The 18,473-nt window shown below is 38.0% G+C and overlaps 1 protein-coding gene across 2 annotated transcripts in view; it reads right to left on the minus strand.

Moving 5' to 3' along the window:
• Positions 1-18,473, minus strand: part of LOC131325385 (U-box domain-containing protein 34-like) — a 31,095-nt gene that overhangs the window by 2,106 nt on the left and 10,516 nt on the right. Inside the window, exons 1-9 of one of the 2 annotated variants that reach the window (XM_058357629.1) lie at positions 8,072-8,475; positions 6,351-6,472; positions 6,150-6,265; positions 3,656-3,777; positions 3,302-3,567; positions 2,918-3,166; positions 2,679-2,780; positions 2,043-2,474; positions 866-1,615 (exon numbers count right to left, since the gene is read on the minus strand). In XM_058357629.1, coding sequence (XP_058213612.1) covers positions 866-1,615; positions 2,043-2,474; positions 2,679-2,780; positions 2,918-3,166; positions 3,302-3,567; positions 3,656-3,777; positions 6,150-6,265; positions 6,351-6,472; positions 8,072-8,231 — 2,319 coding nt within the window. In that variant the 5' untranslated portion in view covers positions 8,232-8,475. Of the gene's footprint in view, positions 1-865; positions 1,616-2,042; positions 2,475-2,678; positions 2,781-2,917; positions 3,167-3,301; positions 3,568-3,655; positions 3,778-6,149; positions 6,266-6,350; positions 6,473-8,071; positions 8,476-18,473 lie in introns of those variants that run through there. The other variant, XM_058357630.1, reaches the window with a different exon arrangement.

The raw sequence follows: 18,473 nt of genomic DNA on the forward strand, positions 1-18,473 counted from the left end.
CCTCTGACTCCTTGTCAAAGTTACGTTACTGTTTGGAAATGGAAAAAAAAAGTAAAAACTTGATTGTTTTAAATTTTTTTAGCCTCTAATTGCTTCATTTTTATTCAAAAAAAATTTGAGTTTTAATCATAAAATTTTACTTTTTTGAATCCCCTTATTGAGACAAATCAGTGGGGGGTGGGGAAGAAGAGCTAGAGGGGAAGGGGGGGAAAAAAAAAAAAACGGGTCGGGTGGGTTTGGGTGGCTTGACCCATATTTGACCCAATCCGTTTCAATCTGTTTACTTTTTACCCATATTCGACCCGCCCATATTTGACCCAAGACCCGTTTCAACCCGCCCAAACCCGCCCGTTTGCCACCTCTAATAGGTACTATTAGAAAGATATTGTCCCAAAATGTTCACTAGTTATTATAGTCTTGAGGATTCCATTTTGTGATCCTTATATATTTGATCTACTGCAATGAGAAGGGAAGTTGAGTTGATTATTGAATTATTTGCAAGTGTGTATTGTTTGGACTTTGGAGTAAGTGATTCCTTCTATAATCAAATGTGTGGAATGGTTACGTTAAGTGGAATCTGCGATTAGTAGAGTTGAGGGGCATTCGCTGCCTTCGGTCGAGTGGCATTCTGAGACTATCCTAACCTATGGGCTATGGCTTGCGTCATTTTTGCTCCTAACAAGCTCTCTAGAGATTGGAGCCTCCTAGCTTGCACACGTTATAAGCTCTCAGGAGCCACTTTAGGAGCTAGGTTGGAGCTGCATTGGATTAAAATGTAGTGCAACTTTGCTATCTACTTTAGTATCTAACACTAGGAGAGCGTAATTGAGAGTGCATTGGAGATGCTCGAGTTTCAACTGTTCACCTGAAGTATTGGGCAGAAGTAGTGGTTAGGTGGATGAATACTATTCCTTTGTACTCTTGAAGTGTCATCTGCCATATCAGCAAGTCTCTTCAAAAGCGGCAACACTTCGTTTTCAAGATCCGGCCTATCTCTGCATCGAAGTCTGGAGCATTTCAGGGCCATGTGAGCCAGCTCCTCCACTTCGGCAGGTGGCCAATCCAATATAGATTTGTCGAGTATATCAGAGAGCAAACCATTAGAAAGAGCAGCTTCAAATTTCAACAAAAGCCCATCTGGATGTTGAGCGGCCAACAATTGGAGGACAATGATTCCAAAAGCATATAGATCAGATTTAGGTCGGACAGTTCCGGTTCTGTGATACTCTGGATCCACATAGTAAAGAGAACCAAATATTATAGAGTCACTATATGCTGTGATATTGTCAGGCGCAACATTTGAAACAAGTTTAGCCAATCCCACATCACCAATTTTGCTCACATAATTTCTGTCCAGAAATATATTTCCTGGTTTTAGATCTCGATGGATAATGGGATCTGGTTTTGTGTTGTGCAAAAATGCAAGTCCACAAGCTACTTCAAATGCTATCCGAAATCGAACAAACCAAGGAAGAGGATGCTTGCTGCTTTTTTCAGAAAGGAAATCTTCTAGGCTTCCGTTTTCCATATATTCAAATACCAAGCAACCAATCTCTGGACAAGCTCCAAGCAGTAAAACAATGTGGGGGTGGCGTAGCTTGCAAAGTACTTCAATCTGAAAAACCATTGCCACTAGTCAGAATAACTAGAGTGGTAAAGAGATATTTAGTACGGGATAAGCGAAAAAGTAAACAATCTAAATGTTAAGTTTAAGAAAGTTCACGAATATTGGAATATTTATGTTTTACGTAAGTATGTTCAGCAAGGACAAGAATCAACATTCTGTGGCCAACGATGTTACATAAGCGTGCACAACCAAATAGTTAATAGGATCTGCACATTATAAAAAGTAAACACTGTTAATGAAAACGAGATTGATTTTCACACTCCCTTTTTACAATTCATACCCCTTTTTTTTGTCTTTACCCACATGAATTTACTATCTTGCCTTTTTTCAACACTTTTTCCCACATCCAAGAGCAACGGATATGTAAGCAGGCATGGGAACTTGAATGAAAACAGAAGAAAAGTATGGAGAAAACCTCTGTCAGAAATTCCTTTTTCTTCTCCGATGCATCAGAACAATGCAGAACTTTGACAGCTACCGGGGTTTTATCGAGAAAGCATCGGTAAACTTTGCCGTATGATCCTTCACCAATCAGCCTGGCCTCAGAGAAGGAATCAGTAGCTTTCTCTATTTCATCCCTTGTGTACCTTTTGTACCTTCTGTCATTTGACAAGAGTGCATCCATGATTTTCTTTTTCTCCAAAGATTCTTGGGCAGCTTTCCTTTCTGCTATTTTCTTTTCATAAGCCTCTTTAGCAAGCAACTTGCTTGCCTCCTCAATCTCCTTCATGGCTTCCAAATGCTTCCTTTTCTCATCTGCCGCAATTTTCTTGTAAACTTCTTCTCTTCGCAAGGCGGCATTTACTTGTCTTTCTTCTTCAAGGCATTCGGAAGAAAGAAAGTGAACCTGTGCAACGGAGAATAATAGTGGTCTAGTGTAATATAGAACACGAGACGACCTATGTTTTATCGGTTGTCTCGTTGTTCAAGGTTAATATAGTGTTCATATACTACCTACATGAGGAGATAGTCATATTCTTCCTAGATAAAGGAGAGACATTCACTATATTGAAGTCTACATGAGGAAAGGATAATATAACAAATCGCTAACCTCATTTTGGGCGTGGACAAAGTCCTCAAAAGCTCGATTGTACAGGCCAACAGTGTTCATTAATTCTTTACGCAGTTGTTCTACCTCAGCATGCGTTTCCGTCTATAGAAAAATATGCATCCCAAATGTTAGTATATATACACTGGTCACCGTCACATAGCAATGTGTACAAAGCAAGTAACTAATACTGTGTACCACAGAACATATGTAACAGCAGACGGGAAAACTGAAACAATCACCTCAGCCATAGAAGGACATTCATCTTCTTGCTCAACTCCTAGGATAGTATTTCCCGAGTTTCGATGATTTCTTTCTTGGAGTGAACTGATGTGGTTGGGATACCTTTTTTCTGCCGTAGCTTTAGAATTCAAGTAACTAAGATCTGACGAAGAAGTCACTGTGTCATTAACTTCGTGATCCACTGTGGAAGAATAACGGCCACTATTTAATTCTAGACCCAGTTCTTCTGCGTCAGCCTGCAAATCCGACTGCCAAAATTATGCATCCCAAATGTTAGCACAGACTAGTCAACCGTCACGTAGCAATGTGTAAAATGCAACTAATGAACATAATTGTACCACACAACTTATGTAAAAGCAGGCAGAAAAATCGAAAGAATTCACCTGCTTTGTTTCTGTTGAAGCCACAGAACGACATTCATTTACTGAGTCAATTTCTAGGATACTATTTCCCAAGCTTTGATGATTTATTTCTGGGGGTGAACCAGAATGGTTGGGATGCGTCAGTTGTCCGATTGCCATAGAATTCAAGTGACTAAGATCTGATTCAGAGGACACCGCCGAGAAAGCATAAATGCTACTACCTAAATCAGAGTTGCGAAGAGAACTTCTCTCTCTGTGGGTGGAGCTCCCGCCTCTAGAGCTGCTCTCTGAAAGATGTAGGCAGAAAAAAAAAAATGTTATGGCAAGGCAAAAGAAACACTTAAGTGACATGGAGGTTAAGTGTTTTCAACATACCACCAGTTGACAAGGACGAGCCAGGATTGTTGAGGAGCTTGCCTTTTGACACAACATAAATTTTGCAAGTTTCAGGAGCATTTTTTAGGACTGCCCGCGGCACAGTAGAATCTTTTATCTTCCTGATTGTTTAGATTAAACAAGAAGATAGCACCATGAAGTTCAACAGATGATAAAGAACCACCTTGCGTAAGTCGTAAAAGGTTCACGTAAAGCTAACATACCGAAATTATGGGAGTGTAAGATGCCACATCGATCAAACGAATGGCCAAACGATTTGCATTTATTAATAGGGGTGTCAAATGGGCCGGTTTGGGTCAAATTGGGTAAGTTGTAAGTGTGTTAAATCTTCAATGGGTCATCGACCCATTTAGACTCATTAATTATGAGTTCAATTACCCATACACAACCCGACCCATTTATTTAAAATCAAACCCGACTCGCCCATCAACCCAAATACATACTATGTACTAAAATTTAAAATAACTAAAATACCAATGTATACTAAAATGATGATATTACCCCTATAAATCTAAATGATTAAAATACCCTGTACAATTACTGTACTTTCCTTCCACAAAATGACCAAAAAAGTATTTTGGTGCATTTTTCCATTTTCTGGTTCTTTCAACTACTTGTTGACAGACAATTTTTCTTTTCTTTTTTTCTTCTTTTTTGTTTATCTTAGATAAAAATATAAAATTCAGATATACCAATAGTATTTTTATAAAGCACACGAAAAAAATTTCATTCTTATTTTCACTGGACATTAGAAAGTGTCCAAATTCCTATCTTTAAATGTGAACCCTATGTGTGCAGAAACTTCATGGATTGTGATTTTGATCCATTAAGTTAAAAAAAAAAAAAACAGGGGGAGATCCAAGAGTGGTCAAATATTGTATCCAGCTGAAAAAAAATACCAAAGAATTCGCAGTGGTTAGCAAAATCGTGATACTCTTCGGATAACAAAGCACATAATTTTGTTGATATTCTCTTCCTCGCAAACGACTTCGTCGAGGTCCCCTCCCCGGAAAAAAATCTAGTAACCGGACTAGTGTGTTGAGAAAATAGGTGAAAAGATCGTGTCGGAGTCCCTTCCGATCTTCTTACTTGAGTGAATTGTCTCGAGCGAGAGAAGTCGTAAAAGCGTAATTTTTTTTATCGAAACTAATATGTGCTGAGCATAATTTACTTGAGTGTACATATATTACCACAGCCAAAGACAACTCTCACTCTCCTCTTTCTATGTGCTAAGCTTTTGCATGGCTTATTTGGTCGTTTTAGTTGACCCAATTAATATCCAATTAATAAATGAATTAGAAGGGTTGGACCCATTCTGATCCAACTAATAAATATGTTAGGTTGGGTCTTTTTTTAGTGGATGAGTTTGAGTTGATTAATGGGTTTGGGTTTAATTTGCCACTCCTACATTTATACCACCATGCGATAGATACAATAGTAAGGATAGTTTAAAAACCCCTGAATTCTAGCAATAAAAACTTAACAGTAGTATCCTCCAGGAAAAGAACCAGATCATATGAAATGAACAACTCATTCAATACTTTTGACTAAAGGTGGCAAACAGGCGGGTTTGGACAGGTTTAAACGGGTTGCGAGTCAAATATGGGTCAAAAAATAAACGGGTTTAAACGGGTCGGATTGAATATGGGTCAAGCCAAACCCGACCCGACCCGTTTTCCTTAAAAAAAAACCTAATTCCCTTGTATCGAAATTCAGACTTGCTAAACAAAAATACCACATCCATGAACCTTTCAGAATCAATAAGAAAAAAAAACCCTAAGTCATGCCTTAAAAAAAATCCTAAGAGATATCTGCAATCAATTCCGAATCTTCTGCATCATAATCTACTTCCCAAAAGTATGAATCCACTTCTGAGTTCAAGAATAACAGTTCCTTGAGCAGATCTTCTTGCTGATGTTATTACTGATTCTTGCTCTGAGGAATGAAGTTCTACCTCTCGGTCGAAGGAATGGCGGATTGAAGACTTCTCATCGCCTAGTTACAGGAAGACTACGGCTTGATCCCATTTATCGAGCTAGCTCTTTGCCTGTAGCTCTTTGCCTGTAATCTTATGTATGAGTTTACATATGTCAATTGGGGGAAATTCCAATCTTTTACTGAACATGCCGTTTTCTTGGGTTTTGGAGAGAGAGAGAGAGAGAGAGAGACTCAATTTGGCACTCAACAGCCATGAGTCTATAAATTCCAGAAAATGACGGGAATTGGGAGAAGCTGAGAAACCGTGGTTTGGAAATTGGAGTACACGTGAAGCACTTGGGTTGGGTCTTTTAACTCTTAACCCATATTGAACCCATTTCTAACCCACCTAAACCCATGTAAATATGGGTTGAAATGCGTTCAACCCATATTAACCCATTATACAATATAGGCGGATTGGGTTGGGTTAAAAATGGGCGGATATGGACAGATTAAAAAATATTGGTTGAGATTGCCACCTCTACTTTTGACATACCTCGGGATGAAATTGGTAGTGCGAATGCCCAACACTAAACTGCTTATGCCAGAGGCAGAAACATATTGAAGAAGAGCTGATGCAGTATTGTCGCATTCCAGCACCGCAGTTTCAATCTAGAAAAAGCAGCATTCGAGGTTACACTTCAAGGAAAACTCAAATTTCAGCAGAGCATAGCCGAAAGGAAGAAAAAGCCTTAACCTTTTTTCTTCTGCATAGTTTCTTAAATGGTACAAATATCTCCTGACAAGCACGTTTTTGGTCCTGCATATACATGTTCACCGTATGGGCATCCACTTGCTCGATGGGGATAGCGTCTCCGGCTGCATAATATGGCGATGCCCACACGAGGTCATGATCAGTAAATGAAAGTAACATAGTTGGCAGTGCTGAAAATTGAGATACAAATCGTTGCCTTGTTTTGCACAAAGTTGTTTGGTTTAAACATGACTCAAGATGGGCTATAAATTCAGTAGATGAGCATTTTAGGCAGGCTGTCTACAAGGGACAGATTACACAGGTGGGGGTTACTTTTGACCTCCTTTCTCCCGGCCCTGAGTACACTCCTATGCCGTTAGGCCAAAGACCTCTTGACGGACAACCTTACCATCACGTCCAGAAGGCCCTCATTCTGTAACTACAAGCTTCGCAGTCCTTTAATGCCAAGGATGTCAAATAACTTCTATCAAATACAGATGTTCATTCTACTGTAATGAAGTTTCTAAACCTCAATGTCGAAATACATACGTAAGCTAGAAAATGTAAATGTGACTGAAAAGGGGTTTATTTGAAACTGTAGTAGGCCGAACCTGACGACTCGAATCCACGTTCGGGAAAAACGAACTAAGGTTGGAAGCAAAAGGGGTGGCCGTACTCAATCATGAGTTCGGTTGCGACCAAGATTTAATTGTGGGCGATGATGTGCTCACCTGACTATCAGCTCTTGGAGGGAACCTTCGGGCTCAGCCACCTTGAAGACGGGCTGCTCATCGAGCCACTCTTCCTGCAATTCACTTGCTTTCAAGCTCGGCCTGAGGGCGAGGCTCGGCCAATCGTGACGCCACGTGCTCCCCACATGCTGAAGCGGTTACGCCAAAGGATAATGATGAGAGCACATGGAGGTGCCAGCTCGCGTCAAAACAGTTACCAGATCTTATCGGTGACGTCACAATGACAGTAGCTGACCCGTACAAGGCACATGCCCGTACTTGGAGAGCAAGTCCAGCGGACTCTATAAATATCAAAGGATCACAACCCTAAAAGGTACACACACATCCCTATACAAAAACCTAGTCTCTTTCCGTTCTCTCTGCAAATACTCATCCTCTCGCCGGAGGGCCTTGTCGGGCAACCCCGGCCAGGTCTTAGTCGTGCGTTCAATGTGCAGGTTAGGGTGAGAAGGCTAGGCAATCCTTGAACCAGCGGAGGAAGGATTCGGATCAAGAAGGATCACGGGCCACACAGAAACTTAGGAAAAGAAAAGAAAAGAAAAGAAAAGAAGGGAATTCATTGTTTGGTTTAGAAAGAAAGAGGCGAGAAAATAGCAAATTCACTCGCTTCAAGTTCTGAACACCGTATTAATGTTGCATTTCTTGACCTGTATTCTCTATTCTTAGTGCACGAGCAACAAGTATACTATTACAACCACTCTCACCAACTCTGCCCAGGGAAGTACTTACGGAAGGACAGGGAAAGCACGTGGAAAAGCCCAGGCAACCACTTGCCCGAGCAAAAATTACCCAAACATCCCGGCAACAAACAGAGACTCGGGCATTTTTCGGGCTCACGGCCAACAATATAGCGATGGACAAGCCATCCTCGAAAACTCGTCCAATTCTCTTATTATATACTTCGTATGGATATACATCACTACGAATAAGTAGAGTCTTTTGTACATAACATAAGAGATGAGAAGAAATTACATGGAGTGGGAATTGAATTGATCGTAGGCACGACGTAAACAAGGACGAAACGCGTGGCTTTATCCATGAGATTCTCCACCGCCCACTTGACAGCTCCGCGGCTTCCGTCTTCCCCGAGGGTGCCGCCGCCGCTTTTGACGGCCACTGCCACAGTCGCCATCTCTGGCAAAGAAAGCTTGCTGTCAGTCCCCTCGAAATGACAAAAACTGTATAAATTGTTTTTTAGATCGTTCTGCAAAGCGTTTTTAACGATTTAAAACCAAATCAAAATACCGTCATTTTGAAATTTCATTGGATTTTAGTGTAATTAATGTATTATATGAATAATACTTTTTCAATCAAAGAGATCTTTCAATGATTCCCATGTTTGTATTTTGAACGTTGAGATACGCGCAAGATGTTTTGGGCTTTCAAAATTAAGACAGGAGGATATATATCCAAAAGAATACAGAATATACCTCCAGGAAGCTTGACATTCGAAAGACCAAAATATTGTTTCCATTGTTCTAGGGGGGTAAAAGAAGTCACTAAAATTTTATTTTGGACATGAATAGATTTAATTGGTTGTTATAGTAAAACTCATAACGCGTAAACATAAAAATAATATCCAAACGCGTAAACACAAAAAATAATATTAAGAAAAATCCAGTACTTTTTAAGGAAGGATATTCCGAGGAATCCACAACGTTGAATAATGCAACATTACGTCACTAATGATCTGGACTCTGCCCCATTGGGCCCTCCATTAGTGAATGATAAGCTATTAGATATCGTATCACCAGATTGAGAGTTATACGGTATATAATAATCATTTAAGAACTGGAGTCCTATGGGCCAACGGCATCAGAATATGAAGTTATATACATAAAATAAAGCGAGAATATTGTTTCATCGTAATAAGAAAAGTAAAATTGGAAATTGTCAGCAGAATTCCAATCGCGTAAATATAAAACAAGATTTGAAGATCTGAGCCTTGTAGTATTAATGAAGTATAGGTAGCGTACGACCAATAATCATTTAAGAACTAGAGTCCTATGGGCCAACGACATCAGAATATGATGTTGTACATAAAATAAAGCAAGAATATTGTTTCATCGTAATTGACGAAGTTAAGAAAAGTAAATTTTAAAATTGTCAGTAGAATTCCAACCGCGTAAATATAAATCAAGATTTGAAGATCTGATCGAGCCTTGTAGTATTAATAAAGTATAGGTAACGTAGGACCAACGACAACAATCAAAAATGGAATATAACATGCATATTCTTTTGTGAACTGTAAAAAAAAATGTTCTGTTTTTTTATTTTTTTGGGTAAGTAAAAAAAAAAAAAAGTTTTAAGTTTAACCAAGTGTCAGCTGGATTTTAACCGCGTGAATGTAAAAGTACGATTAAAAAGCCTAGTAGTGTTAACGAATCGGGCTCCGTGGCCTGTGGGATCCGCATGAATACAAAAGCGGGAATACAGTTTCCATCGTAATTTGCAGAATATACTACTTGCACTTGCACTGACGATCAAAAGGGCCCCGTGGCTCGTGGGATTCACAATAACGAATAATGCAATACCTTATTGTCCTATAATAGTGTGTTGCCTGTGTGATTCACGGGAACTCGGGGCTGCTGTAGAGCACCCTCCGCAGTACACGTATAGTGCGACCGATTCAGCCATCTATTTCGATAATGGACGGCTTGGATTAAATCTGAGCCGTTTATACCGAGATGGACGGTTGGGTCAACTGCACTATTCAGACCAGGGGGTGCTGTAGTGCACCCCCCGCACTACACGGCCGATCCGGCCTTCCATCTTGACAAAGGACTGCTCGGATTGGGATTCGAACAATCAACGGCTCAGATTAGTAGGAGCTTGGATTAAGTCCGAGCCGTCTATACCGAGATGGACGGTCAGATCGGGGGCAACTGCACTACAGCACCTCCCAATTCCTCCCAATTTGATTCATGCATGGGACAATAGGAAAAATACTACTATTTTTTTCCCCTGTGAACCCTTGCAAGTTTACTTCAACCTATTTTGTTTTTATTGCCCTTAAGGGTAAAATAGTCATTTTGTAGGTTTTAGGTTTAAAATGTACTTAGCATTGGGATTTTTATGAGGTTCAATCATGACTGGAACTTGTTAGGGTTTAAAATGTAGATTAAACAAGTTCCACGGATGATAAGAAGAAAGTTTCTGGTGTATGTTTCATCTCCCACATCTCTATGGCGACAAGTGTTCGGTTCGGTTGAGCTCCATGACGGCTCAATCTGACAGTGGTGACCTTGGTCCGACCCATCTCTCCTCCTTGTCCTCTTCAGATACGGCGTGCGATGAATAGCGACGAGGTTAATAAGGAATGACATTTGGGTTATATAGAGTTTTTTTTTGTTTTCTCTCTCGGTTCTCCTGTCCGGTGTTTGACCCGGTGTGGTTTCCCCAGATCCGGTGGGCGATGGTGGTGGGTGAATAATTTTTTCGATTTTTCAGTTGCTTGTTTGTCCTTGAGTTGGTATCTGTCATCGTGGTCGCGAGGTTTGTCAGTTCAAGTTGGTATCCAAAACTGCGATTCGATGTGGATTTTCCCTCCAAACCAAATCGACAACACCTCTAATTTTGATCACGCTAATCGAATGTTATTAGGGCCGTTAAATGAACCAAGCTACTTGAGTTTGAGGTTGTGTTCGTTCGTTAAAAGTTTGTTCAAGATTCAAGATTCGTTTGTTCGATAAACAAACAAAGCTTGAACATATTTTTAAAGCTCATTAATTTTTCAAGCTAAGCTTGAACAAGCTAGTACTCAGCTTGTTTAGCTTATTATGTATAAAAAATTAAATTTACTTGATATCGGCTCGTGTTTGGCTTGATTAAAGCTCGTTGGAGATCGACTCGTCTAAAAAATAAGCTAAGCTCGAACATATTTTTGAAGCTCATTAAGTTATTAAACCAAGCTTGATCAATTACCTGCGCTTAGCTCGTGTTACCCCATTCTACTACGCACTAAAAGTACTTTTAGGACTTTTTTTATTTTTGCCCTTATTTGAAATTTTTTCTCGTTTGTTAGTTTTTTGCCAAATTTTCTTGACTTTTTGATTCGTCTCGACAAGAAGAATCGAAAAAGTAATTTTTTTTTTACTTTTACCCAAATATTTTCTGTACCCGAATTGGACTCGGGCCGGGGCCGGGTATGTCATTGGCCACCCCGAACCAGATATGATATATTTAGTTTTTCTATTTAGTATTAAAGACATGATATATTTAGTTTTTCTATTTAGTATCAATAATAGTTAAATATGAGACCATAAAGGAGTATAACAATCCAAGGGGGTAAGCCTCAATATTTGTATTTACAATACAAACTATAAGAGTATCCATACAACAACCCGAGGGAGTATTCGTATATTTAGTTTGGCAAATGCTAACTAACCGATGCAATGAAGCACCTCTTATGTGGGCATGTAGGTAATGATAACCGACTCCCGGTTGAAGAATTGAAATTTTAAAGTCAAATTACAAATTTAACCTTTTTATTTTTTTCCTCTCCTGATCCGTGCATGGTTCAAAACTTTGTTAGTAACTAACAATATGTACCGTATATTAGTACATTTCACCTATTTATATTGGCTGTTGATTTTGTCACTCCTTTTTTTTATTAATGCTACTTCCCTACAAGTGTATTTTTGGTGTAAAAATACACTTGCAGGAGAGTGGCGTTAACAAAAAAAGGGAGTGGCAAAATTATTTTCCTTTATATTTCTTTCAAATACTATATCAATACTCTGTATTTTATCTACTCTATATTATTATTCAAATTCTATATCAATACTCTGTATTTTATCTACTCTATATTATTATTGGGAAATGATAATACCAAAATTATTTTTGTCAGTGCCAAAATTCTAGTACACAAAAGGCTTGTACCATATTAGGGGAGGAAATTTCCGGCACGACACGAACACGACGCGAAATTAGAGGCTTTGGGTCGATTATTTTTTGACATGAACACGAATATGACACGACCCACGAACACGATGATTAAATGGGTCAAACACGGATTTGACTCGCGTAACTCGATAAGGACAAGGATAACCGTTTAATTTTTCGGATCGACACGTTAACCTGAAACAACACGACTCAAACACGACACGGCACGATTAGTTTTGATTCTTTTGAATTTCCTAATTAGTTGGAGATTTGATTTTTTAAAATCATGTTTAGTTAACATGTATATAGGGCTGCAATGAATTGAGCCGCTCGTGAGCAGCTCGCAGTTCGGCTCGTTAGTGGCTTGTTCAAGCTCGGCTCGAAAGTTAAACGAACGAGCTCGAGCCAATTTTTTCAGCTTGTTTTGTAAATGAGCCGAGCTCGAGGTAGGATAAGCTCGGCTCGAGTCGGCTCGTGAGCCGGGGTATATATATTTAAGTTTAGGATTTTTATTGTTATTTCATAATTTGTTCTTTTCGTTTTCACTTTCTAGTCAACCAAGGAAGGCGAGAGCACACGCACACCAATACACCCCCGCTCCATAGGAAAATGAAAGATATATACATTCACAATCAAAATGTTTTTGGTTGTATTAAGCCCATGCGAGGATATATATACATTTTTCGTTGGTCTGTTGAGGCTTGTGAACAAGTTCGAACTCGAGTCCAGCCAAGACCCGCTTGGCTCGAGCTCGACTGTTAAGTTTTCACTGAGCTCGAGCTTGAGCTCGGGTTCGTTAAAAACTTAATAAACAAGCTTGAACACTGTAAAGCTCGGCTGGTTTGCAGCCCTACATGTATAGAAACATATCAATATAACTATGGAAAGACAAAACATGTATACTATTAGGACTCATAAAATATTTTTTTAAAATCAAAACCAATGGAATATCTAATTTCCTAATCACTCATTCACTTGAGTTTTCATGCTAAAGAATCCAAAAATTAATTACATTTATTTAGACTTATTGGAATTGTTTTTTTCATTATTTAAGCCAAGTTTTTTAGTTTAAAATTTGTATAGACTTAATCCATAATTGTAGGTGCTTTTTTATTATTAGCTGAAAATCGTACAAAATTATATAATTTTGAGACCTATGTATAGTTGTGGCTTCAGACATTTTTTAATGTCATGATTTGGTCGGTTTTATCATTTCTATGACTATAATGATATTGAAAATGTCTTCAGTTTTTGTTATTGCATTAAATAAGTAATTCGTTCAAAACATTGGAAATTATATAATTTCATAGTAGTATTAACTACTCCATTAAAAGAGCATTTCAATCCAATCTCTCTCTTCACCTCTCTTTTTTAGAGCATCAATATCAGGCTCATTAAAATTTGAGTTAAATTAATCTCAAAAGTCCACTTTATACTTTAGCTACTCATTTTTTCAATTTTACACATATCCGGGCTCTTTATTCTCACTCTCTGGTCAATTAAATATTGATACTTTTGTATTTCCTTTATTTATCCCCTCGTTTCTCTCACCCTAATTGTCTGAAAAATTAAGTGTTTTAATTTTCAATCCGTTTGAACGAGTGTGAAAATCTTATTTTTTGATCATTTTATTCTAAAGGGTTATAATTAATTTTTAGCTCCAGGGCTCCCACATGAGATCCTAAGAGAGCCAGAGACCTAAATACAAAGCATACACTTAGTTATAAGAGCCCTAAAGACGAATATTAATTATGACCCTTTAGAATAAAATGATAAAAAAATAAAATTTTCTCATAGGTTCAAACGATTGAAAATTGGAGCACTTAAAACCATATTTTCGCACCAGTTCAAACGGATTGAAAATTGGAGTACTTATTTTTTTGAAATTGCTTATATACTAAAAAATATGATTAATGTCAAAGAGAGGAAAACTAACGTTATAATAATATAGAGTAAGTAAAATAGAGAGTATTGATATAAAATTAAAAGAGATATGGATAGAAAATTTTAATTTATGAACTATTCATTAACATTTTTTGCTTTGTGCCTTCGTGGAAATGGATCAGGCAAAATAAACCACCCAAAAAAAGAAAACCAAGCAGTCCAAAGAAAGAGAGAAAGGGCATTGAACAATTATAGTTTTGACAGGAGAAAAAAGCTGCTCTTCAATGCTAAATGTAGTAAATGAATGGACATAAAGTATTATAATATTACTCTATTTACGAGGTTAAGGGGTGCAACAATGCAATATGCACCCATTAGTAGGACCGATTTAGTTTTTCTATTTAGTATTCTATTTTGGGACTAAATTCATGTAGAGTTAAGCATACCACAACTTCTCATCAACGAAACGTCTCCCTACAAACTATTTTACATTATAACAAACTTGTTCACCATGATTTTTTTCTTCCACATCCACCTAGGCCACTACATTGCTAACATTTTCTTACCAAACAAATCAAGATAGTTAAACCGTGATCACTGATTCATAAAGTTCAACAATGCAACTTTAAAGCTATACTCCAAGTCAAATTGAATTTTCCTTCCTAATCGAGTTTTGGAAATGCCGTATCTAAATTTATGTTCGACTGTGGATACCTATTTAACAAATCAACTTGATGGTTGAGATCACTTGGATTTCACCTCTGCAGTCCAAGTCAGTCCAAACTTGGACTGCAGACAAGCCATATCTTTAATATATATACTAGTAACAAATTCAATCTCTTTAAAATTGATTCTTGAACACAATCAATCTCATAGATTCTGCCATCTCACTTTCCATATATAGGAAAAAACGCAAATCGATAAGGAACTACCGAATTTTTCAAACCTCCAAAAGAAAAAGTTGTCACAAACCCTTCCCAAGCTTTCTTTTGCACTAAGCTTGAAGAGAGTCCACCCAATTTTGGAAAGAGAAAATAGTATGCAAGCCATTATGTGAGTTTGGTAGACACATTACGTGCATGAAAGATCAAGGAACCGGAAACCCGATGAAATTGATCAAATTATAAAGGGTTATTTACCTAGACATGGTCTCTACGTTTATCCGTTTTTCACGGTCACCCCCTCTACAAATTTTCGCTATGGTGAGACCCCCTTATTAAAAGTTTCCATTTGAAAGACCTAACTTTGTTGGATGGAAAGAATGAAAAGACTATTTTTCCCTCACGTATATATTCCCAATAGACCAGCTCATTCCACACACCTCTCTCTCCAAAATTTTGCCCCAAATCCCTAACTCTCCCTTGACGATCATCATCACGCCGCCGAGCACCACCTCTCTCTATCTCTCTCTTTCTCTCTCTCTCTCTCTCTCTCTCTCTCTCTCTCTCTTTCACACACACACAGTGCCGGCTTTTGAGAAAGGCAAGGGAAGCACGGGCTTCGGGCCCCTAAAAAAGGAAAAAAATGAGGGCTCCTAAAATTGTTGGACTCCCATACATACATACATACATATATATATATATATGTGTGTGTGTGTGTGTGTGTGTGTGTGTGTGTGTGTGTGTTTGTATAGATGGCCCAAAAAACTTTTTGCACTAAGTCTCCTTTACACAAAATAGGTCCAATTGAAATTTAGAAGTCACAAAATAGGCCTAACGGTGGAATTACTAATTACTGTTGAAACGCTGATTATCAACTCTCATGACTCATTATGGCATTACACTGAGAAACACTAGAGTCAATCAAAAAAAAAAAAAAAATGCTTGACGTCTGACAACTCAAAGGGAAAGGACACAACGTCCGACAACCATGGACAGAAATAGCATACCTTGAGGGGGATTGGATCCGGTCAATTTGGCTGATGGCTCAGATTTAAAGTGGTGTTTTTGTTTCATTTCTTTTTAAAAAACACCTCTTTAAATCAGAGTCATCCAAAATATTTTTGGACGGCTCAGATGCACTAAATGGACCAAACTGGTCCAAGGCAAATTGAGGGGATCTGGTCCCACCTTGAGGCCCCTCTTTTTCCATCTCCAACTTTCCACCTCTATCATGTAAGTTTTTTTATTAAATGGATTGACTATATATATATTGAGAAGGAATTGGTGAAGCAGATTGACTATGGAGACCTAATTAGTACGTTTGCAGCAAAAAATGCGAGAAGACTAATTTTCAAATGATAGATTTTGCGATATTGTAATGGTTGCATTTTGTGGGATAACTATATGCATATATTCTGTAAGGGTAAATCTTTTGTAATGCTTTTTATTTTTTATTTTTTTATGAAACTCTTTGTAAACCAACTTTTGTATAGAAAATATAGAGATGTCGCATTCAAGAGGTTCGCTTCCGGCCTTTAACACTTATGAGCCGGCCCTGCTCACACACACACATATCACACACACACAGTCACGTACACAAGAACACCAGCCAGGGAAAGCACGTGGAAAAGCCATACATCAAGCAACCACTTGCCCGAGCAAAAATTACCCAAACATCCCCGCAACAAACAGAGACTCAGGGGCATTTATCGGGCACACGGGCAGTGCTGGTCCCGACATTTGGGTTGCCCAAGCCCGACCTTCCATTTGGTTGCCCACTAGTGTTAAGTATAAAAAAAAAAGAAGAAAAAGAAGAAATACAAGCAAAAAAAAAAAAGAAGAACAAAAACAAGATTATATTGTCCATTTAGCTTGAATTACATTATCCGGGTATAGTGCTTTATGATTTACATGATCCTATTTAAAGAAAATAACTTCTCCTTGCATTTTTTGAAGCAAATTCTTCAATTATTAGATCGTTATACTTTAACTTATCCAAGTACTTATTTTCAATTGATATCATAGCCAATCCACTTAATCTCTTCTGTGACATGATAGTCTGAAGATAAGTTTTTATTAACTTCAACTTCGAAAATCTCCTCTCAGCCGAAGCAACTATGATCAAATTAGTCAACAAAATCTGATATGCAACCCAAACCATTTGGAAACCGCCATCTTTCCAATAAGACCTTATAAAATCAAGAATGTCGATCGATTTTGTTACTTCTCTCGTCAATATTGTTTTCAAATGTCTAAGTTCTTGGAATAACTCATTCCCGTGAATATCAACATGTTGATTGTATTCCAAGAAACTTTATAGTTTAGTGCAATGCTCCATCAATTGCTCTTCAGCAACACTCTTGAATTTCATGTTAAACAAAAATCCAACGATTGCTTCATAAAGTTCAAATTGCTCACACCAGTCCTTAAGTGATGCAAGAGCTTGATTTATGATGTGGAGGAAATAAGAAAATTTTAAACGATCTTCCAATGATAGACTTTTATTGGCATCATCTCCCACATTCTCATCAAATTGCTTCTTTCTTTGAACAACTCTTTTTTTTTTTTGCAAATACCGGTTCAAAACAAAGTATGGTGCAAGTATGAAATGAATCAGATTTTATACTTATTTTTTCTTATGAATTTATTATGCTCCACTTTAGTCCACTACCACCAACTACACTAATTTTTATGCTCTACTACTACCACCAACTAAACTAATTTATTATGCTCCACTAATCAAATAAAGAAAATAAGAAGTTCACTTACCGAGAAAGAGAAACAAAAAGTCTAGTCTTGAAAGACTAGAGAGTTGAGAGAGAACCTTGGGCTTGAATCTGCTCTAGAGTCTTGATCGAAACAAAGAAAACAGATTCGCACAATCCGGCGTTGGCATTCGTCATTGTTCTTAACTTCTTCACAGAATCAGAGTAAGGGTTTACTGTAAAATCCTGACCTTTTCTTTAAAAAAAAAAAAGTTTAGTCACGTGGTCCGAATAGGAACTCGACACACTGTATGAGTTACGCAATGTTGGGATTTCACCGTAAAAATCCGACATAGCCACGATGACCCTTAAATTATTATTAGTTTGTGTTGAATTTTTGAGAATTTTCGGAGACCGAAATTTGAACGCGTACGGACAAAATGTGTGACAACCGGACACGGGGTGCCACGTGTCGCGCTATAGTACCACAGAGTTACAGGTGTCATTCTTTCACCTGTTTCATCTCAAACCCACCGAAGTATATATACATAGACATAAAGGGAATTAAGATATTAAACTACATAAGTAAATTAACTTGCTTAAACTTCTACGACTGTAACCATCTATCTGAACTCACCGCTCGCTGTTCTGACCAATTCTCAAGGGAAAATTCTACTGCCTCTTTTGGTAATCTCTCGTTTACTAACTAATTTACTTACAAACGTGTATTAGAATATGTATAATTAATGAATTGATTTGGGGCAAAAATTACTTACAACTCTCTTTCCACGCACTCGCCATACTTGAACATTTCTGTAATTTCTTCACTAGTGGAACCCCTTCCGGCAAAGAGTTTTGTTTCAGAACTCGCCCCCGTAAATTGATTTAAGTAAAATTATTCGTTGATTATTTGCTGACTGTTATAAGCCTCCATGAGATTGACTTTGCTAATGCTAATTCCAACGTATATATCTACCCTAGCAACTGTAGGAATTCTAAACCAATTTGTGTATGTTAAGT

The sequence above is a fragment of the Rhododendron vialii genome, chromosome 5a (genome assembly GCF_030253575.1).
Source record: "Rhododendron vialii isolate Sample 1 chromosome 5a, ASM3025357v1".
In the NCBI taxonomy this organism is placed as follows: Eukaryota; Viridiplantae; Streptophyta; class Magnoliopsida; order Ericales; family Ericaceae; genus Rhododendron; species Rhododendron vialii.